Source organism: Dreissena polymorpha, chromosome 1, assembly GCF_020536995.1.
Source record: "Dreissena polymorpha isolate Duluth1 chromosome 1, UMN_Dpol_1.0, whole genome shotgun sequence".
Lineage (NCBI taxonomy): Eukaryota > Metazoa > Mollusca > Bivalvia > Myida > Dreissenidae > Dreissena > Dreissena polymorpha.
The window spans coordinates 209,752,138-209,767,706 of NC_068355.1; the positions used below are offsets into that span (position 1 = coordinate 209,752,138).

The 15,569-nt window shown below is 33.2% G+C and overlaps 2 protein-coding genes across 2 annotated transcripts; both read left to right on the forward strand.

The window, feature by feature from the left end:
• The first annotated feature begins 53 nt into the window (after nucleotides 1-53).
• Nucleotides 54-2,821, forward strand: LOC127866191 (complement C4-B-like). The gene is made up of 5 exons (XM_052406619.1): nucleotides 54-73; nucleotides 574-688; nucleotides 1,024-1,257; nucleotides 2,117-2,284; nucleotides 2,705-2,821. Exons 1-5 carry the CDS (start codon nucleotides 54-56, stop codon nucleotides 2,819-2,821), a joined length of 654 nt encoding a protein of 217 aa, XP_052262579.1.
• Nucleotides 2,822-6,008: 3,187 nt separating this feature from the next.
• Nucleotides 6,009-12,981, forward strand: LOC127866203 (CD109 antigen-like). The gene is made up of 11 exons (XM_052406629.1): nucleotides 6,009-6,079; nucleotides 6,307-6,421; nucleotides 6,656-6,800; nucleotides 8,050-8,117; nucleotides 8,515-8,675; nucleotides 8,944-9,027; nucleotides 9,732-9,866; nucleotides 10,955-11,066; nucleotides 11,273-11,377; nucleotides 11,980-12,168; nucleotides 12,926-12,981. Exons 1-11 carry the CDS (start codon nucleotides 6,017-6,019, stop codon nucleotides 12,979-12,981), a joined length of 1,233 nt encoding a protein of 410 aa, XP_052262589.1. The 5' UTR covers nucleotides 6,009-6,016.
• Nucleotides 12,982-15,569: the final 2,588 nt, after the last annotated feature.

Here is a 15,569-nt window from a genome sequence, read left to right on the forward strand (position 1 = left end):
TGCAGTTCGATTGAATAACATTTTTAAACATCCTTAATCATGTTATAGTCAAGATGGCGACGTCCATGGTGAGGCTGGTATTTTTCGCAGTTTTAGACCCGGTACTACTTGTATTAATTTTTTAAAGTCCGCTCACTTTCTAGCCATATCAGCAAGAAAGTAAAAGTAGTAGTAGTAGTAGTAGTAGTAGTAGTAGTAGTAGTAGTAGTAGTAGTAGAAGTAGTAGTAGTAGTAGTAGTAGTAGTAGTAGTAGTAGTAGTAGTAGTAGTAGTAGTAGTAGTAGTAGTAGTAGTAGTAGTAGTAGTAGTAGTAGTAGTAGTAGTAGTAGTAGTAGTAGTAGTAGTAGTAGTAGTAATGTTATTTACTCGCTGCGAATTTTAAAACAAAATAAGAGCTTATCACCTTTTTACTGATATGGCTGGATTTTGAGCGTCATTTAAAAATTAAACAAAAATAATAAAAAATATATAAAACGGCGAAAAAAAACTGTCTAGGCATTGACGTTGTCATCTTGACTATCACGTGATTACCCCCTCTGTTGATAACATCATATTAATTTCGAACTACATACAGATATGTATATGGCAAAGAAGTTGAAGCCACTGTCGGACTTGACGTTGGCGTCAGGAAAACGGGGAACATATCTGAGCCTGACAGGGGTAGATCTGTAACAATGGCAAGACAACAGGTTTCAATAACATTTATGATTCCTACTTTTGACATTTCTAAATAACGGTTCTTATTGTGTTTCATTTACATTTTAAGTGCACATTAAAACTATCATTTAACGATATATTTTCTGTAAAATAGAACTAGCACAACATTGAGTAGGAAATCCTGTTTTAAATATCTTTTTGCAGTCTTTAACATATTTCGGTAACATAATAATTCGTTTTCTTTAATAATCACACAAGCATATATGTTGAGAGTGTGATTAAGTATTATTTAACCTCTTGCATTGTGCAATTTATGTATTTCACTTCTTGAATAACAAATAATGTGTCTAAATAATGAATATTGTAGTTAAAAAATGGGAAAGCGTCATTTGTCGTCGAACTTGATAAGTTGAACAACGATCAGGAAGCATTTGCCGTTGAAAACGCCGTTTTAGTGTTGACTTCAACAGTGGTTGAATCTGCAACAGGGAAAGAAGAATCCAGTTCAGATCACTCTGTCACGTTCGTGAAATACCCTTTCAAATTTGACTTATCGCGTTCAAAGAAAACTTACCGATCAGGAGTTCCATACTTTTTGCAAGTAAATAAGAAATGGTAGTTTCACCGTTGTCTGATATGTAAAACTGTCACACCGTGTCATGAAGTAATGTAGTTGAAAAAGTCATGTCACTGCTGCACATGTATGTAATGAATAGTATGCCTTTGAGTTGTTCAACCTTACATGTAATTATATCATTCATTATGATACATTATTTGGAATCCACGCTTTTTAACTAATTTTTGCGATACCAGTCTTGAGGCTGCGTTAAATTACTTAAGCTTAAATGAAATTGAATAAAAATAACGATTCGTTTAATTATGTTTAGCCTTAAATACTTGTTTTGAAAATCAAGTGAGTCTAAATGATCGTCAGTTGCATACATACTGAATAATCACATGAGTTTAGTTATTGTACTATTAAGATTGGTTATCAATACGAAAAAGAAATATTAGTGTGCTATGTTTGTACTCATATATTTTCAATGACAATATCACCATTACGTTCATTTTCATTTGGTTCTCAAATACACACAATTGTTATTTCTTATCTATACCCCAACTGTTTAGTTATATCGCATCATGTTCCATATAAAGCCCATTTCAAACGGTTCGATGGTATAAGCCATCCTTAGTTACAGTTTCTAGTACATATTGTTTTAAAAGTGCGCATCTGACGTAACAAGTTTGCGACAATAACAACCAGAGATATAACTGGATATTAGTATTGCATAACTGATATAAATATTTGTAAAAACTCTTTTATATGATATATTTAGTGTAAGTGAAGTGGTTAACAAACATTGGCATTAATGGACAAACATGTGAAACGACATCGTTAAAAAGATATCGCGAAGGTTGCCTACGTTCGTGTACAGTTAATTGTACTTTTTATTTAATAGGTAGACATGCTCTATCCGAACGGAACTCCAGCTAAACGGTATGATTTCATTCTAGAGGTTTATAACGGAGGACAATTGGCTTCAAACACAAGTCATATAACAAACAAAAAGGGTCAGTGTGTTTATTTAATAGCACCAGTGTTCGAGGAAATGGATCGGATGTTAAAAGTGAGTAAATGTCAATTGTATACGTCATATTATTTGTATAAATTTCACCTCTGCATTGCACACATTGAGCGTTTTGGATCACCTTTTAACCGTCTGAATCTTGCATAATCATTGGCCAAAGAGCTAGCTTCAAATCTTTCTGGTTCCGGTTATATCCCTAGGGCTATAAATATATTGTGAAATAAAAACCTCAAACACTTATCATATACCGAAACGCCATGAGTTTTAATATGTGGTGTGAATATTGTATTGTGGTCATCTATAAATAATTATCGCTGAAAATGTTTCATAATATACAACTTCGCACCATTGATTTGATTATTGGAGCTTTTTAGAGAATATTGCCTTAATTAAAAAAGTATATAATCGACCAGATGCATGCTATCAGTGCTTCACTTATGTATATATATCTATTTTCAGTTGTATGTCCGCGGCTTTGAAGAGTTTGCAATCGAATATCAATTAAAACACGACAGTCGAAAGAAACCCCTTATTGTTGAGCAAGTTCAAGAAGTAATCACATTTTCATCATTATGATAATATCATGTGTTTTAACCAACGGTACATTATATAAGGCATTTAAATGATCAATGAATATTGACACGTGAATGTGCTCTTAATAACAAATCTAACTGAATTTTCGACTGATGATATATCTTTATATCATTTTTATTGGATTCTTTATAATGATATTTACCATAGCCGAGGCTGTAGAACTGCAAAATGATTCTTTCTGTGTTTTCGATAGGGATACGCGTCCTTTCAAGTGACAAACACCGACTTCCGTCAGGTGCACCGAATGTCTGGGATAATAATTCTGGTAAGTTAACTATTGCGATTGTTGTATTGACTCCCTCTTCAATTCCGCCACTAAAAAGATCCTGCTGATGCCTTAAGTTTTACTTGTACACATATTTTGTGTTTTTGGACCCCACTAGTAGGATTGCGCAGTAGGAGTCTGTAATTTGGAAGTATTGCCTATGATCAAGACAAAAAACATACTGTACTCATGAGGACAAACGATGAGTGGATAGAGCGGTGTGCAGTTGTGCACATAATGCCAGTACTTAATGAAGAAATAAAAGTAACAGATGCATAGGGAACATTCTTAATTCTAAGGTACGAGATACCCTGATAATCAAATTATGTAGTGGACGCAGTATAATTCTGCACGTTGCAAATGTTGCATATACGTAGGCTCGTCGACACTGTATAACAGCGAAACCTTCGCAAACAACATCGCGACTCAGTGACATAACATTTATACCAGATCAGCTACAACGTCGAGGACTTCCAAACATAAGGACTATAACACGACAATTGGTCAAAAGAGTACCGGAATACCATGAACAGCTACGGATGTTAAAAGCATATGGGTTCGACCACAAAACTGATTCTAGACTGTATTAAATTCATAGAATTTGAACATGGACATATTACATCACAACGTGACAATACATCTTTTGGTCATTCGAAAAAAAAAATCGCTGAAGAAGGCGGCCAAAAGGCATCCAAACTCCGATGGCGTTTTTTAGACATATGGGCATAACATCATCATAGTAGAAATCACTTTTGGTTGTACTCTGTACCTCTGTAATTCTGTTAAAATCAATGACTCTGATTACATATTTAAATACTATTTGTCTCTGTAGGTACTCTCTAGAGGCAAGATTGTAGAGAAATTCTACTCAAACGCTCAAAAAACAGTGGTGAGAAGGTTGGATGAAACGGTTTTAAGGAAGACTTTCCCTCGTGGGCGTGTGATTGCATTTTATGTGGACAACAGGACCAACGAAGTGTTTGTGGATTCGTCTACTTTTAATGTAGATTTAGCATGCAATGGACAAAAGGTAATGGTGTTTTGATTTTGCTATGATGTGTTTAACACAAATACGAACATTCACCTCACCAGAGCATGTCATGTTTCGTTGGTACACCGTCATGACCGTTTAATATCCGCCCGTGCGTGTAGTAAATGTTGATCTAAAACAAACATTGTTCTATATCATTTGGCAGATCCAAGAAAAAATGAAGGACTGATTATTATAGTTCACTCTTTAAAATCGCCAACACTTTGTTAGTCCTATGCATATGTAATAAATCAGACGAATAAATTTAGTATGTGCAATCGTATGCCGTGGACCTTTTCAAAGTTTATTCCAATCAGACTCCTTTGATCAAGACTGGTCATGTCCCAGCGATCATATTGTTACAAAAACTAAAATGAAGAAGAATAAATTTAACAAATGCAAATCATATAGTTGCCCTATACTAATTATTTTCAATGCACGATCATGTGGTCAAATTTGGAAACGCTCGCATTGAATTTAATATTGAATGAAAAACTATAGATTGTGCAATATAACCATATAACCACCAATCTTCTTCTCTAAAAGACAACATTACCCATTTGTGTACTATTTGGAATGAAACATATTTATGTATTAGCATTCTACTACGTAAAATCATGATTATTATTGCACAGTTTGACATGACAGGGGTGGCTCAATGTATAAAGAGTTGTTTATATAGTTTTACTTAGTAGATGAACATAAACACCTTATCTGATAAAACAATTAATGCTCGCCGCGTTGATATTTTGTTTTTTTACTTGACATCGGATGATGGCTCTCTTCTAGGATTGCTCAATTCGCCAACACTTTTTCCTTTTAGTCTTTTATAATTTTTCTAATGCAAAAAAAACGTAGCAACTTAAATGTCGGTATGGCACTTAGCTGCAGAGGGGTCCCAAATGATAAATGTATTACACATAGCATTTGCCTTGTGAGCCCAAAACCATAAGCAAACGCCGAACATTTCTATACAAGCACATTCCATTATCTACTTGTAAGAAATCAAATTACCAAATGCGCTACTCTTTTGCACCTAAACTAGCAATTACATTTTAGCTGGAATTAATTCCGAAAAGACTGATAGTACAGCCAGGATCGGTATCCAAGTTAACTGTCAACCATCATACCGGAATGTTGATTGGATTAAATGTCATCGACAAAGCCTTGCTGCTCCTAAATAGGGAGAACATTTTGAAAGTGGACAAGGTAAAACGTGTTTGCAATATTTATTGTTGTATACTATAAAACAAACAATCAAACAATCCCCTTAAAACCAGTACATAACACTACGTACACATATTTTAATGAAGAACAAATAGGTGTGCTGTATGAAGATAAATAATAAGGCCATCATTTAAGGTTTATATTAGACCTCAACATATGACACAAGTTGTTACTTTTTCTAATTGTAATAGAATCTTAGTTGTTTCAAAGTACGAAGAAATTGAATGTATATTTGTTCATCATTTTATCAGCAGCGATAACCACCGAAAGGTTAAGTACTATCACGCAATTTTATTAAGTTTTTATAAAGTTAATGATGAGCAATTCCTAATATAATATAAATAATAACACTATGCGATTACATTTATCCAATAAGTATTTTTTATGCGGCTATGTTTTGGTGGTAATTAATCGGCGTATATGGATGATTTTTACACTAAAATTATTAACTATAGTTCGTATATATAAAACATGGTTTGTTTGTAAACTGTATAATGATGCAAAAACTTAATGCGACAAAGATACTTCATAAAAATTCAATTTCAAGCGATATTCACATATTTATATGTGTCGCGCACACGACGTAAATAAACGAGATATAAATGATTTGTGATCAAAATAGCAAATGTTCTATTATTGTTAGATACAGCAAGAAATGGAGTCTCATGACCTTGGTTGCGGGGCTGGCGATGGTGAAACTAGTGAAGATATATTCACGGTATGTTATTTACTGTAAAACAAATTGAAGTTATTACTGTTGACGTGCTGACTCTTATGATGACATTTACGTTTAGTTACTATAAAACTGTTTAAACGATCATGAAAACATTATTTTCAATGGATACCTACACGTTAGAACATAGCTTCTCTACAGTTCATTGTAGCTAAGATGAACATATGAAAATATTGTGTTATTTTTAATTGCCAACTTGTACTTCTGTTCAGAACGCGGGGCTCACCATTCTAACGAATGCCAATATAAACGCCACACGCATCATAGAAGAAACAAAAGAGTGTGCTGACAAGAAAAGAGCTCGTCACTATGTTTACAAAACAAGCGGTAAAGATCTAGATTTACATACAAGTTACCAATACTATAATCGATGAAATTGCCATGTATAAACATTTCACAATATGATTTATAGAAATCGAAATATCAGCATTACTGCCTTGCAACTGAAATCGAAAGCTTTTTTTCACAGCAATTTAATGACATCCAACTCCACAGTTAATGCTGTCTTTAGATTTAGATTCAATACAATTAATGTGTAGCATCGATACTTTGTATGGCTAGACTCATATGGTGGCATTCGACGATACGTGCCGTCAAACGATGATCAGCAACTGCTGGATAACATTGGGTCATGCGGATATGTATCGCTTAAGAAAGTCCGAGACAACTTTAATACCACTGTCTTGTTCGACGAAATAACACCCCGGTAAGACTGGTTTCAAGCTACATTGACAAAGCAAGCAGAAAATGGTGGAAAGAGTAAAATAACCCGTTTAAAATAAAAAAATTATGAAACATTTTTAAACATTGGCGGTCATCTTTTTAAAATAATTTTTTCAATTCAATATTGATTTCAATATGTGAGGCTCCCAATTTGTGACGCACATCTATCAGTCTGTCTTCTGTCCTGTCTGATCTGTCTGTCTGTCTGTCTGTCTGTCTGTCTGTCCTGTCTGTCTGTCTGTCTGTCGTATGTATTATGTATGTATTATTAATATTATATATTTATATATATCTCTTTATCACTCATCACAATGGACTCTATCTATTATCTATCGATCTATCTATCTAGATCTACGATCGATCTGTCTATCGAGCTAGCGAGCGAGCGAGCGAGCGAGGAGCGAGCGAGGAGCGACTAGCGAGCGAGCGCTAGCGAGCGAGCAGCGACTAGCTAGCGAGCTAGCGAGTCGAGGATCTATCTATCTATCTATCTATCTATCTATCTATCTATCTATCTATCCATCCATCCATCCATCCATCCATCCATCCATCCATCCATCCATCCATCCATCCATCCATCCATCCATCCATCCATCCATCCATCCATCCATCCATCCATCCATCCATCCATCCATCCATCCATCCATCCATCCATCCATCCATCCATCCATCCATCCATCCATCCATCCATCCATCCATCTATCTATCTATCTATCTATCCTTCTTTCTTTCTTTCTTTCTATCTATCTTTCTTTCTTTCTTTCTTTCCGTCTATCTAACTATCTATCTATCTATCTATCTATTTATCTATATATCTATTTATCTATATATCTATCTCTATCGATCTATAGATCTCTCTCTCTCTCTCTCTCTCTCTCTCTCTCTCTCTCTCTCTCTCTCTCTCTCTCTCTCTCTCTCTCTCTCTCTCTCTCTCTCTCTCTCTCTCTCTCTCTCTCCCTCTCTGATCCAACCATTAATATTTTTGGCCGATTTGGTTGAAATCACGTGTGTTTGCCAGAAACATTACTTATTATGTAAACGTTTTTCTTAGGATTTCTAGTCTGATAATTGTTCTAGAGTGTCATCATTTCTTTATTTTATTGACGTTGAAAACGAATTAGAAATATGAATTAGAAAAACATAATCATTTTCAGAAATTTCGCCTTATTGCATTTTCTGTATTACCATGTAAACATTACATTAAAATTTAAAATGCGGTTGTTTGTTATCAGCGAAACCTGTTTTGAAACCAAACTAAGTCATAGCGATTCAATTACAACCTGGACAGTTCAAGCTATAGGTAAAAGCTTATTTTTACATGATTTATTCATGTCTATTACCAATGTTACATCATTTGTTTTAATGAAAATATTGACTGACAAAACATGACCATAGAAGTGTATAGTCATTATCATCTCGTGTTTGTTTGTAAAACTTTTTTTGGTAGACCTCGCCTATATTAACCTTAAACGTTTTCACTCTATAAGCAAACACAAACCACTTGTGAAGTGAATTCATACTCAATCTAATAGGGTCGCGAGCACAACAAACTAAATGCCGAAATACTTGTTACTATGATATCTCGTTCTATATTTAGAAATATTCAGTACTACAAGTGTTACATCCATTACAACGATATGTAAAAAAGTATTGCTTAAAGGTCAAGGTCAGGTTAATGTATTTTTAATTGAATACAGGTATATCCCCAAGCAACGAGGCCTGTTTAATTGAGACTCGGAATGAAGTCAAAGCATTCAAAGAATTTTTCATACAGGTGAACGTGCCATACAAAGTAACTCGAAACATAACCTTTCACGTTCATGTTACGGTATTTAATTATTTACAGAAGGAAATAAAGGCAAGTATATGTTCTTTATGTTCATGTACGTTACATATTTTAAAAAAGTGTGTAAATCATTAAAGCATTACTTATATGTGTTATTGCATTACATTTGAGAAGGTGACGGATTCGAAATGCTATGCGTTCGATTTTTGACAGCTATTTACTGCTCTTCAAATGATATTTAACAAAGTGTACCAAATCTTGATTTGCACAATAAAGCTACTTCGCAATACGTATTTCGACCTTTTTATAAGAAGATCTTTATTAATTAAACATTTTTCAGGTGCGCGTGTACTTGAAAACCGCAAACGAACTTTGTTATGGCATTTCGAATGAAGAGACTTTTCAACAACAGCTCCTACACATGGTTGAGTACTCTCTTAATTTATTCATTTGTTGTGTTTATATCTGACGAATAGTTAGGTGAGATGATTAATTTAAAAGTACGCAGTTTAAAATGGAAATAATGGTGAATTTCATTAAAATGTTTATATGGTGAACATATATCGAACATTTTGAACTAAAAACAATACTATTGACAAGTCCATTTTTAACGATATATTGACATAGCGAAACGAATGGCATACACATACGACGGAGTTAATTTGCTGCTTTATGTAAATCAGCCATGCAATAAACCACTTACATATTCACCCTTTCATGACCAACAGTTACTATTCTTATATTTAAATCATCATATGTTCCAGCTTCAAAATCCAACAAAATCGCCGTGTTTGGTCCTTGATTGTATGACATTATACATTCCAGCTTGCTTTCAAACATGTCGTTCTCAATGTCTGTCTCAATACAATTGATTGGACATTTACCTATTAAGATCAGAGTCATTGATCGTTTTATCTCGACAAACATGTAATACGACATTTCAACAGTAGTTTATTAAGAAGGCGTTTATGCAGTTGAAAATCCTTGTGTTTTGATTAGGTTATGGCTGGCGTACCTTACTTGGTACTGTTATGTGACCGGTTATCGTCGTACTTTCTGTTCAATATTGAGTCTCTGTTAATCACATCTGGCAACTTAAAAGTAAAAAATATCTTCTCTTGTTTCTAGTCACAAAACAGCGCTACTACTTTAGCGTTCCCCTTCGTTCCATTGGAATACGGTACCTATCCAATCATTGTGTCGGCATTTGCTTCGAACGAGCACACATCCATTTCAGACATTGTGCGTAAAGAAGTTGTTGTGGTAATACTTTTTCTTATTACAAAAATGTGTTTCAGTAAATTGCAATAACTATTTAATAGGCCGCAAATTGCGCACTGTTAATACAAAGTTACTGTAATATTGTCCTTCTTATTTAATATAAATTCCAACAATCGACTAATATCATATGTTAGACATAGTCATGTTTATATCTAAGGCGGAATTCGCACTACGGACATTGCCAACGGTAATTTCAACAATCGACTAATATCATATTTTAGACATAGTCATGTTTATATCTAAGGCGGAATTCGCACTACGGACATTGCCAACGGTGAACATCATGTAAAACAATTAACAAATGCAGAATCAATATTGTTTGCGTACACAACTAAAACATGTTCATCAATATATATGTTTTTAATATACGTGACAGTGTTTTATTATATGATGAGTGAAGATATTGGCATAGATAAACCGTGATTATTTGACCTGCGAACTTTGTAATTCAATCATTAGCTTTGTGTGTATAGGGTTGTCTCTAAACGTTGACCATTGTTTGACAATTGTCTAAATATTCATTTTTTTTATAGACGACAGCATTTATTTATAATCAAGGACACTTAATCCTCATTAGCGCGTATTTGGACTGGACTCGGGTTTTAAACGATACGTTTTTGCCATTCAATTTGTAAACAGCTTGTAATTTTAAACTTATTATTTGTTAGAAATAGAATTTTAGAGTTAAATTGATTTGTAAATAATTTCGCTAATATTATTTTCTTTATTTACAATAACATCACCAGAGTTATCAATCGCTGTTAAACGTCTTGAGACTCCTCGGACATTGATCCAAACGATTAAGTTGACGTGACCAAACCTTGGAGTTTTAAACTTTGACAGTGTGTCAAGAATGTAATTTTAAGCAATTGAATTAAATGTAAGCTCGTGATAATGATTTTGAAGGTTTTGTTCATTGAGTCATGTATACGATCTGTGATGTGGCAGTTTCATTGGTTAGAACATTATATGGGCAAGTATAGTGCCATTATCAATACTATTCTATTTTCTATCAAATTACACATTAAACGTTTCGACCTCAGTTTGTATTGTTATGTGTCCTTGTTTAGTCAGAGGCAAGACCAATGACGGTCACTGTCGACCATTCAAACATCTTTAATATATGTCTTGATACCGATGAAGAGCCTCGATGTCAGAGTTCTCCAGACGGTGTTTTAAGAGGTAAACTTGTATCAGCTGGTCTATGGATGATTAGTTTGTCCTTATACATGATTCGGAATTCATGTAGTTCCAATTTTAGTTTTAAACACTCATAGTATGTAGAACATTAGTAGAATAATATTATGTAAACTAAAAAATTAAAATGACTGCATGAAGATATACAATTTCAAATATCGCATGTTGTCAATTGTCAACTGGCCTTTCAGCTCATTCAAACATGGGTGAAACACCAACTGTATCGATTTATTTTGAGATACCCCTTCCTGAAAATTATATTCCCGGTACGAATAAAGCAATTGCACACATTAAGGGTGAGTATATTTAGTTTGCTATGTGAATGCTATAATTTATACAAAAAAATCGTTTTTAATTTTCCTTATTATGTTTTAAGGTTACACATTCAATATACTTTTTATACTATTTCTACAAATTTAGCAATTCATTATCTTCATCACTGTATTTATTTCGAATTGGGTTTTCCATAAACAAAATAACATAATGTTTTACTATTAAATTGTTCTGTTTTTCTTGATCTTTTGAAATGTATGTGAGTTGAATTAAAAGAGTGAAAACAAATATAACCAGCATTTAAATTAAAAGTACTTCCAGTGCTCATTTATTTACGATGTATGCAAACAAATTTCTTACAAACACTAGCGAAATACTGCGTGAAAAATGTGATATGGCGTGTATTTATGAATAATACTTTTTTCAAAACGTATGCATGTTGCATTCGAAGTAATTTAAACAATGAAATTATTGTTTAGTAAGAAAACCAAGTTATAAAAATTCAGTATACGTTTGATTTCAAAGGCTATGACTTATGTAGTTGATTTCAATACATGTCCAATAATGAGTCATCGTTAAATGAATGTTAGTTCAAATTTTTAAACGGTACTGTTTTTGTAAACAGAATATAAGAGTGAACAAAGGATATGGTGTTTAATTAATGGCATTGGAGGAACATTTTATCAGCCAGGAGGAAACGGAGCAACAACTATGAGATACGTTTCCCCTATCGCCTATGGATTGGATTTTCTTAAATATACAGACACACTCGATATACAACAAATGGAACAATGGACTGGGTATTTGAGACAAGGTATGTACATTACGATCTGCAATATTCTCATACATAAGACTACTAGAACAACAGTGTATACATACTTCCCAGCACTATCATGAGGATACACTTTTGAAAGCGATTGTCCGTGAACAAAGAGAAGCGTAAGAGAAATCAGTTCAAACTTCATGGACATATTAACTAAAATTATAAAACAAAAGTAAAAGAAAATGTATAATGGTCTCATGAAACGAATTTGCACAGTATCCATTTACTGATCCTGTATCACACTGTACGTTGTTTATATAAGTTCTTACAACTAATAATATAGCTTTTACTTAAAATAGAATTATATAGTTTTAGAACAAACACGCTAGTTCTTATCCATCCACACATTATATCAAAATGCATTTAGCGATCTAACAATATAGCAAACATTGATATTACAGAAATTATGTGAGGAGAGAAGTTCTTGTGTTTTTTGACTACTTATTTACTAGCTGTTAACATAAAATGATTAAAACTGGATACACCGTCTTCGAACGGCAAATGTATTGGTGGTTTACAACGGTTCAAAGACTGGCCAAAGTTATGTACTGTCCCTAACAATCAGAGAGCGAGAACATTTTAGCAAGATATACAAACACAAATTATTTTCTATATTTTTACGATTGATCTGTAAATAAAACCTATCTATTTTATTCTTTCCGATGGTTTATAGCAAAATATCAGTGAATTAAAACTACAAATGACAGTGAAAATTGTCGATAATTTTCATTGTTTAAAACTATTTTAGATATCTTTGGTTACCCCATTATGACCCATCTAATGTTACCAATAGCGATTACTTGAATGTTTATAAAAACATACGGATAAGCATCCCTTGAACATATATGTTATAACATTTCGGGGCGCCCAACGGGGAATTATATTTTCCGGAAATGCAAAAATACAAAAATAAGCGTTTGTAAGCATAAATTAAAAAGAATATTTGTTGGATTTGGTGGAATATCGATTTTAATTCACTCGTGATCATAGAAATAAATATATTTTCACTCGTGTCGAAAATATAATTTTCTATGATCACTCGTGAATTCAACTCTATATTCATCCAAATCCAACAAATATCCTCTATATATTCCAGTCCCTTTTTAGAGAAAGTCTTACCATTATAACTAAGAGCAAAAAGGTCGTGTTATCACATAACTTAATAGTAGATCGTGGATGTATTTCTGCCATCATAACTTTATTTTAAAACCCGCTTTGTTTTGTTTCAGGAATAGTTCGAATGGTAAACATGTACAGAAACAATGACGGCTCATATTTCGCTTATAACGGCTATCCTACCAGTTTATGGTAAACGCAACTGTCTGACCTAGTAGAACATTTAAACAACGCGACCGATATGCGCTTACTGAACTACTTTTTTTTTAATGTGTTGAAAAGCGTTCATAAAGAAACACGCTTTTTAGCTCAAGCTTATATAACTTCAAACATTTTTTTTGTAGAAACAACATTTCATTATATTTATATCAAAATTTCTTGATATTAGTGGAATAGAGACTTAATTGTACGTTTGGTAAGGATGTATTATACTTGTTTTTGGATTAATTTGGGCTGGGAATTGACATTAAATAAAACTGACATACGTATTGAATATTATTAAATTCTGATAAACATCATGATAGGTTGCAACAATACCACGATGAAATACGATCATTACGAGAAAATGACAGGCTTACGGTATACAATCCGTCCGCATTTAACTTCGTCCACAGCTAGAAGGATTTCGGGATGGTTATTTGCTTACTGAAAATGCTTAATTCTTCCTTACATAGTTTTGTGTAAACTGTGTTTGAATCCAACAATACAAATGAGAATTAACAATAATAACCAAACGTAATAAGCAATTACAATGATATTTGAATCAGTCATCCTGACAGGTTTTTTAGATCGGTGCGAAGAGATTAAATGCGTAAACTATGTTTTGTTAATGAGATGTTGCTTGCGGTCGTACTAAACACTTTAATGTCAATTAAAGTATAGAACGTACACATAGTAAGACATAGTCACGCAAATTTTATAAATATTTGCTATTTTGAATACAATAATAACGACTTTTCTCTGCTTAAATCAATGTAAACTTGGGTTTTATGATACGAATTTAACAGAAAAAGTGAATATTAATAAATTAAGTTTAATTTTTTATACGTTTGATAAATGCAAAGTTAAACAATGGTTGAATCCGCTCATGATTAATATGCACTGTTTATAGATATCCCGTTTACTAGCGAAATATCGTCATGTATGCTACTTACTTTAAATAAATGCTAAATTGTTCATTAAACCATCATGTGCGGGTTTTATGGTTGAACATGTAACGAATCTTTTTCGAAGTAAATTGTTAAACACGTCTGTTTTAATAATAGTACAGCTTCAACTGACATTTTGAAAGGCATTCTAAATAAGAAGCATTTAAATACGCATACACGTTTTGGAAAATCGGGCAACAATTTTTACTGAAAGTTCAAGTACAATAATCATACATATGCCCGTCAATATTGTAAAGGTTAGAAATATCAAGGAGTTATGATTTCGAACGATGTTATCTGTGTGTTAAAATTGTCTGAAAGTCATAAATCATACAATTTTATTCAAAATGAAACAATCGAAAGTACCTATAACGAGAATTTCTTAACATGTTTATTGTTCACTCAAGCGAGCGATTTTGATGCTGGGTCAGACAATTAGCACCATAATCGTACTTTGGAGGATACTTTACATATTGTCTTTGCATTTTAATTAAAAATGTATCGTAATTGCTCCTGTGTATTGAGTTATCTGTAGATTTTAGTCAAACTAAAATACTGATTAGCATCTTAAAGTAATTCATGTATAAAAAGTGGTAAATGAGGCGAATAAAATGAATAGCTCTGACAGAAACTAAAATTGATTTGGCTGTAAAACTTAAGTTAGACTTACAGCAACTGCATTGTATGGAAAGAAACATTGAAAGGGGATTGAAGGGGATTTTAGGTTTAAAACGCGGTCAAGTCACGCGGTAAAACATATCATACAAATGAAAACATTTTTTTTCTGTTTGCTTATGTTGGAATTTCATTCTTTAAAAGCTAAGATTAATCTTTAATAGCGTGGAATGGGTTTTAACCTTTTCGTGACATACCCGGATATGTCGATTATTATAATTTAACATTCATTGCAGGTTAACGGCATTTGTTGCCAAAGTATTTTGCAACTCATATAAAGTTGTGAAAGATGTTGGCTATACTGAAACTATACCGGGAACGCTTTCTTACATGGCAAAGAAAAACAGTTATGGAGGGGGAAGTTTTCAAGACGATTCAAGCTATCAATATTTGCACTATTTGCAAGTATGTTGCATGCCCGTTTATTTAACGCACTGAAATGTTTTTTCAACT